General features: G+C 43.7%; 1 protein-coding gene across 1 annotated transcript in view; it reads left to right on the top strand.

The window, feature by feature from the left end:
* LOC110536266 (substance-P receptor) overlaps window positions 1-21223 on the top strand; it is a 45832-nt gene extending 24609 nt beyond the window's left edge. The window contains exons 3-5 of the mRNA XM_021621960.3: window positions 6695-6845; window positions 9848-10044; window positions 12871-21223. Of these exons, the coding sequence (XP_021477635.2) occupies window positions 6695-6845; window positions 9848-10044; window positions 12871-13249 (727 nt within the window). The 3' untranslated portion in view covers window positions 13250-21223. The remainder of the gene's footprint in view (window positions 1-6694; window positions 6846-9847; window positions 10045-12870) is intronic.
* Window positions 21224-22215: the final 992 nt, after the last annotated feature.

Raw genomic sequence — 22215 nt, 5'->3', positions numbered from 1 at the left:
GAACTACACGTCATAAATCAGCTCAATGTAATTTTAAGAATCCATAGAATCGAACCACTTCTGGGAAGAACTCGAAACAAACAACACAAAGAGTTATCTTTCCAAAATGGAGATGTATGGATAAACCACTGCTCCAATCTTTTTGGCTATTTAACAAGAAACAAATGGCAAAAACATATACATGATCAAATACAAATCTTAGAATCAACTATTAAAGACTACCAGAACCCACTGGATTCTCCAATTACATTGAATGAACGACAGGACAAAATACAAACCCTCCAACCGAAAAAAGCCTGTGGGGTTGATGGTATCTTAAATGAAATGATAAAATATGCAGACCACAAATTCCAATTGGCTATACTTAAACTCCGTAACATCATCCTCAGCTCTGGCATATTCCCCAAAATTTGGAACCAAGGACTGATCACCCCAATCCACAAAAGTGGAGATAAATTTGACCCCAATAGCTACTGTGGGATATACGTCAACAGCAACCTTGGGAAAATCCTCTGCATTATCATTAACAGCAGACTGATACATTTCCTCAGTGAAAACAATGTACTGGGCAAATGTCAAATTGGCTTTTTACCAAATTACCGTACGGCAGACCACGTATTCACCCTGCATACCCTTATTGACAAACAAACAAACCAGAACGAAGGCAAAGTCTTCTCTTCAAGTTTCTTTCCATGGGGCCGGGGGGTGAGAAAGGGAAGCAGTTTAAGCCCCAGCCTCTTCAGCATATATATCAACGAGTTGGCGAGGGCACTAGAGCAGTCTGCAGAACCCGGCCTCACCCTACTTGAATCTGAAGCCAAATGTCTACTGTTTTCTGATGATCTGGTGCTTCTGTCCCCAACCAAGGAGGGCCAACATCAGCACCTAGATCTTCTGCATAGAATCTGTCAGACCTGGGCCTTGACAGTAAATCTCAGTAAGACCAAAATAATGGTGTTCCAAAAAAGGTCCAGTCGCCAGGACCACAAATACAAATTCCATCTAGACACCGTTGCCCTAGAGCAGACAAAAAACTATACATACCTCGGCCTAAACATCAGCGCCACAGGTAACTTCCACAGAGCTGTGACGATCTGAGAGACAAGAAGGGCCTTCAATGCCATCAAAAGGAACACAAAGTTTGGCATACCAATTAGGATCTGGCAAAAAATACTTGAGTCAGTTATAGAACCCATTGCCCTTTTATGGTTGTGAGGTCTGGGGTTTGCTCACCAAACAAGAATTCACAAAATGGCACAAACATCAAAATGAGACTGCATGCAGAATTCTGCGAAAACATCCTCCATGTACCGTGTAACGTAAAACACCAAATAATGCATGCAGAGCAGAATTAGGCCGATACCAGCTAATTATCAAAATCCAGAAAAGAGCCGTTAAATTCTACAACCACCTAAAAGGAAACGATTCCCTAACCTTAACAAACCCATCACCTACAGAGAAGTCCCCTAAGCAAGCAGGTCCTGGGGCTCTGTTCACAAACACAAACAGACCCCACAGAGCCCCAGGACAAGCAACACAATTAGACCCAACCAAATCATGACAAAAACAAAAAGGTAATTACTTGACACATTGGAAAGAATCAACAAAAAAACTGAACAAACTAGCATGCTTCTTGGCCCTAAACTGAGAGTACACAGTGGCAGAATACCTGACCACCGTGACTGACCCAAATTTAAGGAAAGCTTTGACTATGTACATACTCAGTGTGCATAGCCTTGCTATTGAGAAAGGCTGCCGTAGGCAGACCTGGCTCTCAAGAGAAGACATGCTATGTGCACACTGCCCACAAAATGAGGTGGGAACTGAGCTGTACTTCCTAACCTCCTGCCAAATGTATGACAATATTAGAGACACATATTTCCCTCAGATTACACAGATCCACAAAGAATTTGAAAAAAATCCACATTTTGATAAACTCCCATATCTGCTGGGTGAAATACCACAGTGTGCCATCACAGCAGCCATATTTGTGACCTGTTGCCACAAGAAAAGGGCAACCAGTGAAGAACAAACACCATTGTAAATACAACACATATTTATGTTGATTTATTTTCCCTTTTGTACTTTCACTATTTGCACATCTTTACAGCACTGTATATATACATGATTTGACATTTGAAATGTATTTTTTCTTGTTAACATGTTTCCCATGCCAATAAAGCCCTTGAATTGAATTAAGACAGACAGAGAGAGAGAGAGACAGCGAGAAAGAGAGAGACAGCGAGTGAGGGAGTGAGAGAGAGAGAGAGACAGATACAGCGAGAGACAGTGACAGAGGAGAGAGGCGGCGAGAAAGAGAGCGAGAGCGAGAAAGAGACAGAGAGACACACACACACAGAGAGAGAGACACAGCGAGAGACAGTGACAGAGAAGGAGAGAGAGAGAGACAGAGAGAGAAACAGAGAGAGAGCGAAAGAGACAGAGACTGAGAGAGAGGAGAGAGAACCTCCTGGAGCTGTTTAAGTCTGGAGTTATGAAAACGAGGAATGATTCTAGTACGTGTAAGGTCCATTTACTCTCACAGCTGGAAAGTGCTCCCCATACCTGTGGCCCTTTAATGTATTTGTTTGTTTGCAGTCATTACCTCCCGCCATCCAGCAGGCTGATAAACACAGATCGGCCAGCTCTGCTCTGATCACAGCAGTCCCTCCGCTCTCAGCACATCAACACCCCAGTGTTTTAGGAGCTGCTTTCTTTGTCTCCAAATGCCATTGTCATTCAGCCTGGCTGTCCAGGCTCCCACCCGCCCACATTGCAATCATTTGTAATGAATAGGACGATGACAATGTTCATGTCAGAATTGCTGCGGCACTCATTACTTTTTTAATGAAACTGTAATCACTGACACATCTGGCTAAGTGATCAGAGCCTTGGTGTGGTTGTAATTCAGCCAGCCTGCCTACTGCTGTAAATTACATCTAATTATGGCTGACCCCTGGTCAGATCTTCCAGTCCCAGTCTGTGTGTGTGTGTGTGTGTGTTTGTGTGTGCTGTTCCTGCCTCTCTGCCACCATCGTTGAGGCCCCCGTTCAGCCAGCAGGGATTAGGGAGCAAGGCAACAGGGGAGGGTATAATTAGCGTTGTAACAAACTAACCGCAGTTTCAGTTCCTGAAAGTATGATCACACACACAGACAATTACAGCCAACACAAACAGCTGCGTGCAGACCTACGTAAATTCACACATAAAGAGAGAGAGTTTTAGACACACATTCTCACACACACTCACACAGTGAAAGAGAGAGAGAGGGAAATAGAAAGCTACGGACAGGGAGTAATAGAGAGAGAAAAAGAGACACACAAATTGACGCACACACAGACCATCCCATTCAAGCACACCCTGTACTCTCTGCCCCCCCCCCCCTTCCCCTAAATTGAGTACCTTAAAAGCTTGTCTGTGATGAGTAAGCCAGCAGTGTTGTGCAGGGTGTCATGTTACCTCAGCCACTACGTTCATCTCCCTTTGCAGACACCCAGGTCGCATTCTCTTTTCCCAGAATAGTCAAAGGAATTACAACAGCAGCCCAGACAACAGAACCCAGACACTGAGATGCAGGCTAGGGCTAGGCTGGACGCTCAGGCAGGAAGTCAACAGACACTGAGATTCAGGCTAGGGCTTGGCTGGACACTCAGGCAAGAAGTCAATAGACACTGAGACCCAGGCTAGGGCTTGGCTGGACACTCAGGCAGGAAGTCAACAGACACTGAGATCCAGGCTAGGGCTTGGCTGGACACTCAGGCAGGAAGTCAACAGACACTGAGATCCAGGCTAGGGCTTGGCTGGACACTCAGGCAAGAAGTCAATAGACACTGAGACCCAGGCTAGGGCTTGGCTGGACACTCAGGCAGGAAGTCAACAGACACTGAGATCCAGGCTAGCGCTCAGCTGGATAGTCAGGCAGGAAGTGAAGCCAGAAAAGTCATGAGCAGTAAGTGCATGGTGAATATTACTGGATGGGCTATTGGGCTTTAATGCACTGGGTATTATTCTGCCCCAGTTTGACTTCCTCTGACAGGGTTTTCATTTATGTCAGTCGTGTGACAGTTTGGTGACAGAGTACAGCCTCTGATTCCTCCAAGTCCCCATCCATCAGAGGAGGGATGTTTTTCTAGACACTTGAAGGCTCCCAGACACTCTCTTTTGTTTTCTGCCAGATCAGAGAGCAGGAGGCACAGGGCAGGTGGGAGGAGAGAAGAGGAGAGGAGAGGGCAAGCAGGAGGCAGGCAGCTGCCCGGCTCATTGCATATTCTGGGAGTGTATACTCAACGCCACAATGATTTTTGTAAATTGCCTCAAATATCCACACAAGTCTCATCTGGAAGTACGGACAGTTCTTCAGACAGACACTAGTTTCTAACCAGAATATACACTACCATTCAAAGGTTTGGGGTCACTTAGAAATGTCCTTGTTTTTGAAAGAAAAGCACATATTTTGTCCATTAAAATAACATAAAATTGATCAGAAATACAGTGTAGACATTGTTAATGTTGTAAATGACTATTGTAGCTAGAAACAACAGATTTTTAATGGAATATCTACATAGGCATACAGAGGCCCATTATCAGCAACCATCACTTCTGTGTTCCAATGGCACATTGTGTTAGCTAATACAAGTTTATCATTTTAAACACAGCTGAAAACTGTTGATCTGATTAAAGAAGCAATAAAACTGGCCTTCTTTAGACTAGTTGAGTATCTGGAGCCTCAACATTTGTGGGTTCGATTACAGGCTCAAAATGGCCAGAAACAAAGAACTTTCTTCTGAAACTTGTCAGTCTATTCTTGTTCTGAGAAATGGAGGCTATTCCATGAGAGAAATTGCCAAGAAACTGAAGATATCATACGATGCTGCGTACTACTCCCTTCACAGAACAGCGCAAACTGGCTCTAACCAGAATAGAAAGCGGAGTGGGAGGCCCCGGTGCACAACTGAGCAAGAGGGCAAGTACATTAGTGTCTAGTTTGAGAAACAGATGCCTCACAATTCCTCAACTGGCAGCTTCATTAAATAGTACCCGCAAAACACCAGTCTCAGCTTCGATAGTGAAGAGGCGACTCCGGGATGCTGACAGGGTGAGAATAGAAAACCTGGCCTGATATACACATTATATTTACGTGTCCATATTTACATGGCCGTCCGAATGTGTCCCACGTGGTATCGTATTCCCTATGTAGTGCACTACATTTGATAATTTACCAAAAGTAGTGCACTATATGGGGAATAGGTTGAGATTTGGAACACTGGCACATTCTTTCATGTTGAGAGAGAGAGAGAGAGAGGGAGAGATGGGGAGAGGGAGGGAGGGAGGGAGGGAGGGAGGGAGGGAGGGAGGGAGGGAGGGAGGGAGGGAGGGAGGGAGGGATGAAAATATGACAATGTTGTTTGTTATTGTCTTCTTTTTCTCATTTGGTCACAAATGAAACAGGTCTTTATCTGAGAAATATAAATGAAATACAAGTGCTGCCTACCTGTTCTCCTTCTAATGTAATTAGTTGCTCCCTCCTAGTGTGTTATTTACAAACAGAAAGTGGTAAACTGTGACAACCAATTTCACACATCCCAGACAACAAAGTCAGTGGAAGTCTTTACAGGAGCCCAGCCATTACCAATGTACTGCCTGTACTCTCTCATGCAATTCCCAAACATGTCACTGTTGTAACCACTCCAAATAGGCTGTGAATGCCTCTAATATTGGCTTACTCAGCAAACACAAACAGATGCTTTCCACAATCCCTTAAAAACGAAAACACTGCATGCATCCCAGGAGAACAAAAAGGTACAACAAAGGTTTTTGGAAAAGAAAAACATTTGAGGAAAAAGGTGCATGAAAAAAGTTCCGCCTCATAGTCAATTGGTTGAATTACAGCTTCTCTCTCTTTGAGCTCATTTCGTATGCCTTGTGTGCTGTGTGGGCCATGTTTGATCTGCATTTGGCTCAGTAGGCAGGTACTGTATGAGGGCCTGAAGGCTGATGTGTCCCTGTCCTCCTGGGCGTTCTATCTGATTATCATAATTGTAGTTAATTACCAAGGAAATGGCCTGTGAGTCTCAGCCATGCTGTGTGCAGCGAATTAAATGGAAGTTCACTGGAGATGAGGGGTGTCCCCTCTCCACATGAACAAGCACACACACACACACACGCTCATATTTAACATTTTATAGGACAATTCCAACCATCAAAAATCTTTAAGTATTTCTTTCATTAGTCCATTGTTGATATAGTCCCAAAATGTTTTGCATGTCAGCAATCAAGTCTTCAATATTTATAACTTTCAAAAATATAGAAATATAGCTGGTATGATGCATAATGGGCTGGGGTTTGTTTCTTTCCCATTTAAATATCTAAAAATGAGCACAGAATATTTGCATTTGATGTATTTGCTTCCGAAAGGAAGCCCTTATTTATATTGTATTATTGTTACACCTTACATAAAGATACAGTTACCCCATCTGTATCCCATCGGAACCCACACACCTGCCTGATCTCTGCTTTAGACTGTACGTCATCATTCACGGCTTTCCTCTGTGTCTGCCTTGCTCTCCTCCGGTCTCCCCTGTCCTGTCCTGTATGCACTATGTGTGTGTGACTGTGCAGATCTTCTTCCCCTGTCCTGTTGGTAAATTGTGACAGCACTGCATGCTGATCTTGTCTTTCCCTTCCTGTCCTGTAGGTACTACGTATGTGTGACTGTGCTGATCTACTTCCTGCCTCTGCTGGTGATGGGCTGTGCCTACCTGGTGGTGGGCCTCACCCTCTGGGCCAGTAACATACCTGGAGACTCCTCTGACCGCTACAAGGAGCAGCTCACTGCCAAACGCAAGGTACAGTACAGTATAAAGATGCTATAAGCCTGGGTGTACTTGCTCATAGCCAAATGCAAGGTTCCAATTATGAGTTTTGTAGGGTAAAGATGTACTGCGGGGCTTGGTAAGAGGCAGGTTGTGACATCATTCAGTACAGTGCTTTGAGATACTAGTAAAGTATCATATCACCTCCACCTTACCTGTCACCCTAGACCTACTTCAATTTGCTTACCACCCCAATAGGTCCACAGACGATGCAATCGCCATCACACTGCACACTGCTCAATCCCATCTGGACAAAAGGAATAACTATGTAAGAATGCTGAACATTGACTATAGCTCAGAATTCAACACCATTGTATCCTCTAAGCTCATCATTATGCTTGAGGGTCTGGGTCTCAACCCCGCCCTGTGCAATTTGGTCCGGGACTTCCTGACGGGCCATTCCCAGGTGGTGGAGGTAGGAAACAACATCTCCACTTCGCTGATCCGCAACACTGGGGCCACACATGGGTGCGTGCTCAGCCCCCCCCCCCCCCCCTGTACTCCCTGTTCACCCATGACTGCGTGGCCATGCACGCCTCCAACACAATCATCAAGTTTGCAGATGACACAACAGTAGTGGGCTTGATTACAAACAACGTTGAGCCAGCCTACAGAGAGGACTAGAGGGCACTCTGAGTGGGGTGTCGGGAAAATAACCCCTCTCTCAACGTCAACAAAACAGAGGAGACAATCGTGGACTTCAGGAAACAGCAGAGGGAGCATCCCCCCTATCCACATCGACGGGACGGCAGTGGAGAAGGTGGAAAGTTTTCATTTCCTTGGTGTGCACATCACGGACAAACTGAAATGGTCCATCCACGCAGACAGTGAGGTGAAGAAGGCGCAACAGCGCCTCTTCAACCTCAGGAAGCTGAAGAAATTTGGCTTGTCACCTAAAACCCCCTCAAACTTTTACAGATGCCCACAACTGCAATCTCCCCAGAGGGTGGTGCGGTCTGCACAATGCATCACCGGGGGCAAACTACCTGCCCTCCAGGCCACCTACAGCCCCCGATGTCATATGAAGGACAAAAAGATCATCAAGGACAACAACCACCCGAGCCACTGCCTGTTCACCCCGTTAACATCCAGAAGGTGAGGTGAGTACAGGTACATCAAAGCTGGGACCGAGAGACTGAAAAACAGCTTCTATCTCAAGGCCATCAGACTGTTAAACAGCCATCACAGCCAGTTACCTTAGCCTTCTTGGGAACAGGAACAGTGGTGAACCTCTTGAAGCATGTGCGAACAATAGACTGGGATAGTGATTGATTGAATATGTCTGTAAACACACCAGCCAGCTGGTCTGCGCATGCTCTGAGTACGCGGCTTGGGATGCCTTCTGGGCCGGCAGCCTTGCGAGGTTAACATGTTTAAATGTTCTACTCACGTTGGCTGCAGTTAGATATTGCTGCACTGTCGGAACTAGAAGCACAAGCATTTCACTACACTTGCAATAACATCTGCTAACCATGTGTATGTGACCAATAAGATTTGATTTGATTAACCTTGCATGGGTTTACATCATAGAACACATGCATCCTATGGTTTACATGCTCTGCCAGCAACTGTACATCAATGAGACCCTAAGGAATTTTGTAGTATCAGTATCTTGGGTTTCTGGGGCTAGCTCTATGCCTCTATGTTTATCTCTACTTTAACTTTGACTTCTACTTTGACTTCTAAGTCTAGTATGTGTACCGCATTTTTTTTTTTTGAGGTCCCAGGCTCTTATAATGGAAAGCTATATGTCCTATACAATTCTAGCTCCCAGATTGCAATTCCTAAGGTTTCCACTAGATGTCAAAAGTCTTTGTTTAAGGTTTCTGGCTTGTTTCTTCCAAAACGAGCCTGGTCCCAGTGGAAAATCAGTCTGTCGCTGTGTGACGATTTTACTTTTCTATTGAACATACTTCTTTCTGTATGAAATATTGTAGTTTATTTACATTTCAGGATACCTGAGGATTACATAGAAATATAGTTTGACTTGTTTGAACAAAGTTTAGCGGTAACTATTTGGACTCCTTTGTCTGCATTTTGAACGAGTGGATTACTGAAATTGATGGCGCCAACTATACAGACTTTCTGGGATATAAAGAAGGATGATTTTATCTAACAAAAAAAAAGACCATTCATGTTGTAGCTGGGACCCTTGGAATTGCAAACAGAGGAAGATTTTCAAAAGTAAGTGGTTTATTTAATTGCTATTTGTGATTTTATGAAGCCTGTGCTGGTTGAAAAATATGTTGATGTTAGGCGCGGTTCTCAAACAATCGCATGGTATGCTTTCGCTGTAAAGCCTATTGTAAATCGGACAATGCAGTTAGATTAACAATAATTTAAGCTTTTAAACAATATAAGATACTTGTATGTTCATAAATGCTTAATATTACGGTTATTTATTTGAATTGCGCTCCCTCCAATTTCACCGGATGTTGTCGACAGGACGCCTAGCAGGACGCCTAGCCTTAAGAAGAATTATGAAGGGCAATCAATAAACTGAAAGACACTTTAAATTAGACATTTCCTCAGAAATGTACACATTCTCATGTCATGTTTGTAAATGATTTGCTTCCAGGAATACCTAGCACTATAAAGGGAACATGGTTCCATTTGGAACGCATCCCAAACAACTCTGCTGCATCAACTTCAGGTCAAGTCAGAGAAACAGAGGGAGGAGTTGAAAGTTGGTCAATGTTTACTTCTTCCTCCATGACTCATGAAATAAACACAACGACACCCTGAGCTTCAAGCTCTCTCTACTCCTCTCATCATTCCCCAACGGATAGCTACATGTCTGATGGTTTCTTATTTCTCTAACATACATCGTCTTTCACTTTCTTTTTGCTGTCTTGTCCCCTTTCTGAATGACTGAATTCAACACATAATTACATTTAGAACTAATTAAATAGAATATCTGTGGAATGGATTAATTGAGCCCAACCCTTTGTGGTATCTGTGTCTGTCTGTGTTAGGTGGTGAAGATGATGATCGTGGTGGTGTGTACGTTTTCTCTCTGCTGGCTGCCCTACCACGTGTACTTCCTGCTCCACCTGTTCTTCCCCCTCCTGTTTGAGACGCTCTACATCCAACAGGTGTACCTGGCTGTCATGTGGCTGGCCATGAGCTCCACCATGTACAACCCTATCATCTACTGCTGTCTCAACGACAGGTAGGTACACTACACTACACTACACACAAGCACACACACTACACACGAACACACACACACATACACACACAATTGTTTATCATTCTCTTTAACACCTGTTTTTATTATGTACATAGATTATTCATTGCATTATTTATAAGTTATGGACTGTTCAGCACGTATTATTCATAACTTTTACCACTGTGGTGAAGGCAAAATGAAAAATACTTATTTGAATTCCTGCATGAAAAACAACCACTTGCTCTCATATGACTTGTTGACATCCTGGGTATGGCATAATAATAGTAAAACATAATAGTAAAACCTCTATGTTAGTTTTTTAATGATTTAAAAATTGTTTTGGGAAGACAGATGTCTAATAATGCATTTGTAACCAAGTGGGAAGTGTGAATCTACCACCATAGAGTTAGATGGTATGGACACTGTCATTGAGTGCTTCACCATTTTAAAGTAGTCAGCTGGGTGGGATGATTCCATCCGGTTCATCAGGAGGGATCCGCCAATAAATTCTACTTGTGAGCAAACATTCCATAATTGTAGGTAGCAGGAAATCACCAACCATGGCTTTATACATGTTCAAACAATACACTCAGTATGTACCTTTTTAGTTTGCCAATTAATAGAAGTAGAAGAAAATGGACTACTTCAAAATGGAGATGGCCTCAATGGCGCTGCCCGTGCGCTCATAGACACCATAATGGAACATATATAAAGATGATCTCTATCATTCTATATGTTTATCACATATGACTGGAAAAAATACAATTGAACGGCCCTCCAACTGGTAATTACTAGCAGGAAACTTGTATATCATCCTTGAGCTCCAATCGGGAGGTAGGAATTTACCAGTTGTGAAGTTGTAAATACCAATTGGATGCATTCACGTGCACTTGCTGAGAAACATCCGATTAGCTAATAGCCAACAAGCTGTGTCAACCATAAACTAAAAGTACAGCTATCAGGCTCGTAAAAGAAATGATGGTCTTCAAAAACTATATCAATAAATAGCTTTTTAAAAATACTGTTTCATAGTTAAATGCTGAAAATGTTGAAATCAAGGTAATTTCCTTAGTAGGTGACGTCAGAGGTCACCATTTGGGAGAAGTCAGAGCTCAAGGAGGATAGAGAGGTTTCTCACTAGTAATGACCAGTTAGTATCATGTTTTAAGGTATGACCCAGGTGCAGACAGTGTTGAAGAAATTTAAGTTTATTCTTTAAACAGGGGCATGCAAACAGGTCAAGGCTGGCAGGGGTATATAATCCAGATTGGGTATAAGGCACCGGAACAGCAGGTGGGCTCAGGGTCAGGACAGGCAGAGGTCAGTAATCCAGAGTAGTGGGGCAAAGGTACAGGATGACAGGCAGGCTCAGGGCAGGCAGGAATGGTCAAAACCGGGAAACTAGAAAACAGGCACTAAAGCACAGACAGGCGCAACGGAAAAACGCTGGTAGGTATGAACAAACTAATTGAACTGGCACAGACAGGAATAAGTACCCAGGGGATAATTGGGAAGATGGGTGACACCTGGAGGGGGGTGGAGACCAGCACAAGGACAGGTGAAACATATCAGGGCGTGACTGTTAGAGGGCAGTTCAATAGATTTTTCACAGTGGTATGCTGTAAACATATAGAAGGATAGCAATATCAACTTTATACATGTCCCATTATGGTATCTGTTAGCGCACATGCAGCACCATTGAGGCCATCTTCCTTTTGAAGTAGTCAATTACATTTTTGTACTACCTATATGAGTTGGAAAACAAACTGAAAGGGTGCATACCGCCAGCTAGAGTGTGTTGTTTGAACAGGTTTAAAGGCCAAGTTGCCGATGTCCTACCAACAACAGTTATGGAATGTTTGCTCACGAGTATAATTAATTGGCTGATGACCCAGAGGGAATCATGTGATCCTTCCTTCACCCAAATGAAGGCCCACCCAGTTAACTACTTTAAAATTCTGTAAGCCCTCAAAGGCAATGTCCATGCCAAAATGGTTTTGGCATGGACATTGTCCTCTATCTAACTTTATGGTGGTAAATTCCCACTTCCGACTTGGTTACGAACACAGAATAATTCACTGCGGTGGTAAAGTTTTATGAAGAGCCAACTTTCAATTGGTTTTCAGAATAACAAGCTGGTGTCCGAAAAAAGTCTGAAAAGTCTTTGAAATATGTCTCTGAAGGTGCCTATTTCATACTCGGTTATGACTGAGTGTCGTTACAAGACTAAATTAAAATGTGAGAGTTAGTTGCACTGCTAGAGAACTGTTAGGGTCTAAGTCATGAATCATTATACAGTGCTCTTCTCTCCACAGCAATATCCATTTGAAGTTTTAACATTCATAACCACATCTGCCTCTCCACTCATTTTCCAACAAATTCTTGCCTCTTCGTCTGTCTTCAGCCATTTTACTTTCCCCTTTTTTGAACATCTCGTCTGTCTGTCTGTCTGTCTGTCTGTCTGTCTGTCTGTCTGTCTGTCTGTCTGTCTGTCCTCTGTTATCTAACCGTTTGTCTGTCTGTCCTCTGTTATCTAACCGTTTGTCTGTCTGTCCTCTGTTATCTAACCGTTTGTCTTCTGTCCTCTGTTATCTAACCGTTTGTCTGTCTGTCCTCTGTTATCTAACCGTTTGTCTGTCTGTCCTCTGTTATCTAACCGTTTGTCTGTCTGTCCTCTGTTATCTAACCGTTTGTCTGTCTGTCCTCTGTTATCTAACCGTTTGTCTGTCTGTCCTCTGTTATCTAACCGTTTGTCTGTCTGTATGTCTCTCTGTCCTCTGTTATCTAAACGTTTGTCTGTCTGTATGTCTCTCTGTCCTTCCCTAGGTTCCGAGCTGGCTTCAAGCAGGCCTTCAGCTGCTGTCCCTGTGTCCCCACCGGCTCCTACGAGGGTCTGGAGCTCAAGTCCACACGTTACCTGCAGACCCAGGCCAGCATGTACAAGGCCAGCCGCATGGAGACCAACGTGTCCTCCGTGCTGCATGTGGCCGACGACCTGGAGCCTCCCAGGTTTGGGGCCGTATCTGTGGCCGGGTGTGGGTCCGAGGCGCAGGGGGTTAGCGGAGGGGGAGGGGGGTTGTGTGCAGTAGCGGCACCCAGGTGCTCCTCTCTGGACCTGACCTCTAACGGCTCCTCGTCCCGCAGTGTCTCCAAGAATGTGTCGGAGACCTCCAGCTTCTACTCTAGCAACAACCTGCCTGAGTAGAGAGGGGAGAGGAGAATCAGGCACCGCTAAATCTCACTATACCTGCCCATGGGGGCTGTGTTTGTGTATGTGTGTGCATGCATGCGTGTGCACATATATTCCATCCATGTTTGTCTTTGACCATTTACATAATGTCCTTTTTTTGAATGTTGGGCATCAAGTCTACCACCTGTGGCTGAGGCTTGGTTGGTTCCCCTTCAGAGGGCAGTGCGCTTATCCAGTGGTCCTTGGTTTAAACTAAGGCAATAAGGCATATATAGGGCACACTGCCTGGTACCTGCTATAGCCCAGAGAGATATTGTAAGAGCTGGGTTCATGACTGGGTAACAAGACTGGGTAAATTTGGGACAGGACTGGGTCAATACAGGACACGATTGGGTCAATACAGGACAAGACTGGGTCAATACAGGACAAGACTGGGTCAATACAGGACAAGACTGGGTCAATACAGGACAAGACTGGGTCAATACAAGACAGGACTGGGTAAATAAAGGACAAGATTGGGTCAAAACAGGATAAGACTGGGTCAATAGAGGACAAGATTGGGTCAATACAGGATAAGACTGGGTCAAGACAGGATAAGACTGGGTCAATACAGGATACGATTGGGTCAAGACAGGACAAGATTGGGTCAATAGAGGACAAGACTGGGTCAATACAGGACAAGACTGGGTCAATACAAGACAAGACTGGGTCAATACAGGACAAGACTGGGTCAATACAAGACAGGACTGGGTAAATAAAGGACAAGATTGGGTCAATACAGGATAAGACTGGGTCAATAGAGGACAAGATTGGGTCAATACAGGATAAGACTGGGTCAAGACAGGATAAGACTGGGTCAAGACAGGACAAGACTGGGTCAAGACAGGACAAGACTGGGTCAAGACAGGACAAGACTGGGTCAATACAGGACAAGACTGGGTCAATACAGGACAAGACTGGGTCAATACAAGACAAGACTGGGTCAATACAGGACAAGACTGGGTCAATACAAGACAGGACTGTGTAAATAAAGGACAAGATTGGGTCAATACAGGATAAGACTGGGTCAATAGAGGACAAGATTGGGTCAATACAGGATAAGACTGGGTCAATACAGGACAAGACTGGGTCAATACAGGACAAGACTGGGTCAATACAGGACAAGACTGGGTCAATACAGAACAAGACTGGGTCAATACAGGATAAGACTGGGTCAATACAGGATAAGATTGGGTCAATACAGTACAAGGTTAATACAGGACACAGCACTAACTGAACCCGATAACATTCACACTATCCACACACCTTCAACTATCAGAATGTATCCAATACTTATTTAGCAATTGACATTTGCTTCTAAGGACCCACTCACCACACACACACACAGTGGTGTATGAGTTCATATTACCACCCGTACTTCTGAATGGTGCATTAACGTTTGATTGCCGCCCCCGTGCTGGAAGCACAGTCAGTCCTCACAGTACAGTGGTTTTCTCAGCTTGTCAGAAACATATGATAAGCCTGCCATTCCTGTAGCATCTCCTCAGCCCCCATAGTGGAGCCCAGGGTTAACAAGCCCACACTCCATAGGACACACACTTTGAAACAGATTATTGTGGCTGAGGTGTGTTTAGCTGGTGTCCTGTCAGCATGTAGACTTCAGTGGAATAATGTGGGATAGAGCTGAACAAACAGACCCTAACCTGAACAGTGATAGTCAGCTGTGTACAAGACAACAGGAGAGAAAAGTGGTGTGATTACAGAGGCAGAGAAACTGCACTGTGAGGACTTCCTCTTATACAGCATGCTCTTATTGACAGTAAAGGCTGGATTGTGTTTTCGGGGATGATGTTAGTTCTTCTAACTAGCGATGGGAAGATGTGCCTGGATACTTAGCATAATGCAGATATGAGAGGAAGGGAGGCAGCTTAGAGGCCATGCTCTCTTTATGAGACCTCTGTGTCTCAAATGGAACCCTATTCCCTTTATAGTGCACTACTTTTGACCAGAGTCCTATGGACCCTGTTCAAAAGTAGTACACTAAATAGGGAATAGGGTGTCATTTGGCATGCAACCTCTGTGTGAGACTGAGTCCAGCAGGAAGGAGCTGTGTATAATGATTCTTGATGTGTCACAGCAGTTCCTGTCTACCCTGCCATCTGAAACCCCACAATGACACATTGTATGATGTTCAGCACACACATCCCCACACAATCACACATTCTCAAATAGACACACTGACACCCACAATTGTTCTCACATCAGACAGAGGCACACTCGCCCTCCAACACATACATGCACATGCATGCACATGCACACCCCCACACACACTTTGACCAGAGTAAAATGAGCACCGTAGTCATCTCAGATCTCCGGCAGGTTTGATGTGGAGTTTCAGCCTGTTCACACTAGGTCAACATGATCTAGAGGACAGAGAGGACAGGAGGGGTAACAGAGGGTCAACATGATCTAGAGGGCAGAGGGGACAGGAGGGGTAACAGAGGGTCAACATGATCTAGAGGGCAGAGGGGACAGGAGGGGTAACAGAGGGTCAACATGATCTAGAGGGCAGAGGGGACAGGAGGGGTAACAGAAGGGCAAGTAACACCTGTTTCTTCATATCTCTGGGCCTTGTAAGAGTGAGTTTATTGGTAGTGTGGAATATACACTGAACAAAAAATAAACACATCATGTAAAGTGTAGGTGCCATGTTTCATGAGCTGAAATAAAATATCCCAGAAATATTCCATACTCACAAAAAGCTTATTTCTCTCAAACTTTGTGTACAAATGCATTGGCATCCCTGTTAGTGAGCATTTATCCTGTGCCAAGATAATCCAGCCACCTGACAGGTGTGACATATCAATAAGCTGATTAAACAGCATGATCACTATACAGGTGCCCCTTGTACTGGGGACAATAAAAGGCCACTCTAAAATGTGCAGTTTTGTCACACAACACAATGCCACAGATGTCTCAAGTTTTGAGGGAGCATGCAATTGACATGCTGACTGCAGGAATGTCCACCAGAGAATTTAATGTTCATTTCTCTACCATAAGCTGCCTCCAACATTGTTTTAGAGAATTTGCCATTACGTCCAACTGGACTCACAACAGCAGACCACGTGTATGGCTTTGTGTAGGTGAGCGGTTTGCTGATGTCAACATTGTGAACAGAGTGCCCCATGGTGGCGGTGGGGTTATGGTATGGGCAGACGTAAGCTACGGACAACAAGCACAATTGCATTTTATCGATGGCAATTTGAATGCACAGAAATACTGTGACGAAATGCTGAGGCCCATTGTGGGGCTCATTTTCTTTTACGGTACTGTATCTGTGACCAACAGATACATATCTGTATTTCCAGTCATGTGAAATCCATAGATTAGGGCCTAATGGTTTTATTTCAATTGACTGATTTTCTCATATATGAACTGTAACTCAGTAAAATCTTACAAATTGTTGTATGTTGCGTTTATATTTGTATTCACTATATAATCTGCAATATAATCTACTATATCTAATATATCTACCGGAGACAGTAACTGAGGAGTGACAGTGCAGAAAGAATAGTTATCTAATTATAATGGGATAAGTAGATATTCTACGCACCCAATGATTTACATTTTAATGGGATGATTCGTGTGTGTGTGCGTGCGTGTGTGTGTGAGTGTGTGAGTGTGCGTGTGTGTGTGTGCGTGTTGACAGTTACATGTCTCAGTGGGCCCAGTAATCTGTAAAACAGAGGCCAGGATACACCAGACATTCCATTACTCCTGTAGACAGCTACTGAATGAAACACGCCTTGCAACTGATTAATTTACCATGGGGAACCAGGCAGGCTGTGATTCTCTGCAAACAAGCTCTCCCAGGCACAGGCACTAGTCTAGCTAAAAAGGCATTGCTCTCTTACAGTTAGTCCGACAACATACGGACTGAATACTAAAACCAAAAATAGACCAAACACTCAGTTTCAAAATGCTGCAGAATGTTTTTCCATTTCAGATGGCAGGTTCAAGTGGGGATTTTGTCAAAGACAGGCAACTGAATGCGTAATCAACCGCATTCAAAACCCATCTGTTAATTGACAATGTTCCAGGTTGGATGGTAGGTTGTTTAAGAAAGCAGTGTTGGTTTTGATCACTGTAGTGATGGAGACAATAAGTTTGCCTTGTTCCTGAGAGAGCTGGCGCCAAGCTGACTACTCAACTGGGTGAATGTCCTCATCAGTGCCATCACTCCTCAATCACACTAATTACCCACAAGAAAAGAGAGAGAGAGACGGAACAGAGAGAGAGACAGAACAACTGCACACACACATAAAGAGAAGCACACAGGCAAAGACACAGGGTAAAAAGAGAAGATATCTCTTTTGTCGTAAGAGTAATTCTAAAATGGTGTGTCTGTTGCAGAGGTAGTTGTTTGTATTAATTAAAACGTGATGCCCAGTTAGGTAAAAAAAAAAAAGAAGATGGTTGTAAGTGTGTGCATGTGTGTGTGTGATGTGTTTTTCACTTACCTGTATGTAGGAGTCTACCATCTACATGATGGACCCTGGCTGCTGCAGCGCACCATGAGTTGTGCTTATCTCTGCTACAGTGACCTGAGTGGTTACTGCTTTGATGGTCCCAGCTGTACTGCTAGACAGCATCTCACACACAGCTTATAGTATACCACAGTTACAGTTGCATTGCAAATGGAAACCTATTCCCCATATGGAATAGGTAGCCATGGGACGCACACACAGTGCTCTCTGACACAATGCTGAATGAGCAGTTCATATCTTGTGTGGACCTCTTTGTACATAGTACAGTTATGTTTGGGATGTTCTTTATGTACAGTATAACGTTGTTGCTTCTTTGAAATGTAATTGTCAATCATACCAGTTCACTTCCTCCTGTAATGTTACAAACACTTGCTTGTTTGCTACTATACATGGCTTGGCTTGTGAGGTCTGTGTTGATCTCTGTTGTACATTTTGTTTTGAATGTACGTAACTGTCAAGCTAGACATCCCATGAAAGCGGTTGACAATATTCAACTATTACAGCTGCCGTGGTGGGGTTTACAAGCTGTCGGAGGGAGAAATGGCACGATGCAACTTTGATCTCTCTATTGCATTAATCTATCAAATGGATTTCTCTTGTCAGGCGGTTGACTTCTCTGAGGCACTGTTGAACATTTCTGATACGTTGTCTGACAACTACACTGACTGAACTATTAGCCCAGTAGGCAGCATCCATGGAGGGAGATCTCTGTTACAACACAACATGTATCACAGGCCAGTGCCACATTACAGCCTCTAGCGGAGTCTCCTCCTCTGGCTACTATCAGCAACTATATCCAAAATATCGAGAACCCTCTTGCAGTACATTTTTTAGTGGCTGGGGGAGGATTCTAAATGTTGCACTGAATGTTGCACTGTATTAAAGTATCACTTTGATATTTCATGCTTTCATATGTGTTATTATGTGTTATTTCAGACATGTGTTTCATGTGTATATCTTACTCTTGTTGGGAGTTATTATGTCAGCATTGTGAACGGTACTTATTACAGTATTATCAATACATTTTTTTAGCAGGATTCATAAGTAAAACAATCGAAGGTGTTTACAAAGTCAGTATTATTTTACACTCAACCACTATCTCTGATCTACATTATCAGATGTTCATTGGAGTTTGTTTGCCTTTTAAAGTGTAACTATATTGTGCGTTGTTTTCAAGGTACAGCTCAATATTGTGTTAATGTTATGAATAAATGTTACCTTTTATTGTAGCTACCATTTTAATTCACCATCAGTTTGGCAGGAATAGTGTACCCTTTAATATTTATTATGGCTTCACACAAATAGTCCAACAATGTTTCAGTTTAGATAAAGTTTAAACATCAATTCATAACGAATAAATCGAGAGCAAACCTGCAGACCGTAGGAGAGAAATAGCGTCTTTAGCTAAATAATGTTGGGGAATCACTAAAACATCACAGGCAAGTTAGCTCTGGGAGCAGCACGGTCTGGTCTCTACATCATTGTAATTCCTGACCTTCAGTGGAGCCCTCACCAGACAGAGGAGAGGAGAGAAGAGGGAGAGGAAAGGGAGCAGTGAGCGAAGCGCCTCATGTCAGATGAAGCATATTTGTCTTTGGACTGGACCTTTGTTGTCTGTCTGTAAAAGGAGAGTAGAGGACAGTCTGTGCGTATTAAACTCCAGTCTATCTGCATGGGCCTGGCCAGAGTCTGGCTGTCCACATCTCTGTAGACCCGTCTGAAAAGGAGTGACTCATAGGTCATGTACTTTATCTGTAAGTAAGGGTAGGTTCCAAATGGAACCTTAGTCCCTTCATAGTGAAGTCCCTTCACACTACTTTTGATGAGAGCCTAATGTGCCCTGGTCAAAAGTAGGGCACTATAAAGGGAATCACAGACTTGGGTGTCCGGAAGCAGTTTGTCTTAGAATCATCTGACCATAACAAAGGTTTCCATCCTATTTCAAGGAAAATGTAAGAATAAACCTGTAAGAGCAGTCCTGCATGGTTGTAGAGCGACCAAGCCGCAGCCCAATACTTAAATTGCCTTGGTGACGAATGCATTAGGAGACAGAAGTGAAGTTGACAGATATGAGCAGAATAGGCAATGAGATACAAAATGATTTTGACAGCATGAAGAGATTGAAAGAGAAGAGGGAGACAGAGAGACTGACAGAGGGGAGGAGACGGTGAGGGAGTATAGAGGAGTCCATGCTGAGATTGATTATCACGTTGGGCCCCAACACGGTGGCTCCCGACGGATCTGCAGCTCATGTAAATAAATCCAGATTTTCTTCATTCACTCATCTCACTTCTTCTCAGAAGCATATCACCTCACTCAAAGAGAGAGGCGGGATGGAGGGGGGGGGGGGGGGGGGGGTAGCCAATAAACAACTTGAGTGCACTAGCTAGATTCTTCAACGATCACCCCTAGAGAAGGAGTGTGTGTGTGCCTTTAGCGGCCTGAGCAGCCGTGGAGTGATTAGTGTCGGTGTGAGTGGCAGGTGGTAGGAGAGCAGTAAGGGGATTGTGAGAAGCTGCTCTCCACTGAGACTTTGTTTCACTCCACTACATGACTGTTGCTTGCCAAAAGATACCGATACTACCGTTCCGCTTGTTTACACTGAGCTGCACAGAGGCCGGAACCAATCATGGTTACATTAACACACCGTGGAGCCGGCATGAGATATGGTTCTGAAAACGTACCTCAATGCAGGGAGGGATATGGCACTGTACTCCGAATTTGACCTTTATCCACACTGCTCCATTGAAAAGATTGAAATACTGCTTGTTTTCCTGGAAAATTGCCCTTTTCGGCCTCATGCTAGCTAGCAGTAGCCACAGGAGACATTATGGAATGGCACATCGCGTTGAACAACAAAAGAGTTGGCTGACACTGCCATTCCAAAATTGCTGCAGCTAGCTAGCATGAGGAAGTAAAGGGCAGTTTTCTGGGAAAAGGTTCAGTATTTCAATCTTCTCGATGTATCAGTGTGTACAAAGGTACAATTTTGAGTACAGTAGCATATCCCATCCCTGCATTGAGGTACATATTCCAACCCATATCTCGTGCTGGCTCTACAGTAATGTAACCATGATTGCATTCTGACCCCAGCACAGTTCAGTGTAAACAAGACTGTCACCATCTACTTGCCTGCTAGGCTTCTCGTGCTGCTTTCCCTTATCAAGCACATCATCTCCCATTATCATACATTATTGTGCGATCACACAGTGTAAGTGGATCTTCTTATGTTCGTACCAGTGTCCGCCCTTCCTTCCTCTCTCTTGTCTTGATGTGAATAAGACTTGGGACTTGATCTGAGGGTTGTTAGATGGTATTTCTCTCTTCAGATGTTCTGCTCTGATTGTCATAAGGGTTTCCTGTTGTGGTTCACTCAAACGATGTACATACTGTACATTTACATTCAACAACCCCCAATAAAGGCTCCTTTTGTTGGGACAAACTGTGTCTGTCGTTCGACTATTGACCTTATCTTATTCAGGATTTATTCATATGATTTAGATGTTGTTTTTTCATCAATAGTTCGACTTCCTTTCTCACTATTACTGAAATGACCTGTCTGCTTCTGCTCAGGTAAAAAATATCTAACAACATGCCAGTAGTAGTACATCTGCATGTGATGGTGGTTTTACAAACCTAACCGTCTGTACACTTCACCCTTCCCCAGTGGGAAGGGAAGGGGAAGTCACACCGTGCAGATGTCTAAGAAGGTCCATCTGTCTTAAGGGCAGGCATAGGGAACCTATACACCTATATACTATAGACACTAGATTTCCCTCTCTCACACAAACGACAAGAGACAGATTAAGAAAACTCTTGCTCTTAAATACACATGGTACCAACAACAACAAAAAGCAGATACATGGATGTAGGCTGCTCTATGGCTGTGTTTACACGTGCTGCCCAATGTATTTGTATTTATTTTATACAATAAAGTGCATTCGGAGAGTATTCAGACCCCTTAACGTTTCCACGTTTTGTTACGTTACAGCTTTATTCTAAAATTGATTAAAATAAAAGTTTTTCTTCATAAATCTACACACAATAACCCATAATGACAAAGAGAAAACAGGTTTTTCGATTTTTTTTGCAATTGTAAAAAAACAAAAAACAGAAATACCTTATGACTCAAATTTGAGCTCAGGGGTACCCTGTTTCCATTGATCATCCTTGAGATGTTTCTACAACTTGATTGGAGTTCACCTGTGGTAAATTCAATTGATTGGGCATTATTTGGAAAGGCACACACCTGTCTATATAAGGTCCCAAAGTTGACAGTGCATGTCAGAGCAAAAACCAAGCCATGAGGTCGAAGGAATTGTCCGTAGAGCTCCGAGACTGGATTGTGTCGACTCACAGATCTGGGGAAGGGTCCCCAAAAAATGATGCAGCATTGAAGGTCCCCAAGAACACAGTGGCCTCCATCATTATTAA

Source organism: Oncorhynchus mykiss, chromosome 11 (assembly GCF_057628025.1).
Source record: "Oncorhynchus mykiss isolate SJ-2025 chromosome 11, ASM5762802v1, whole genome shotgun sequence".
NCBI lineage: Eukaryota > Metazoa > Chordata > Actinopteri > Salmoniformes > Salmonidae > Oncorhynchus > Oncorhynchus mykiss.
The sequence above is the reverse complement of the archived record's forward strand: the minus strand, read 5'-3'. Positions and strand labels throughout refer to the sequence as shown.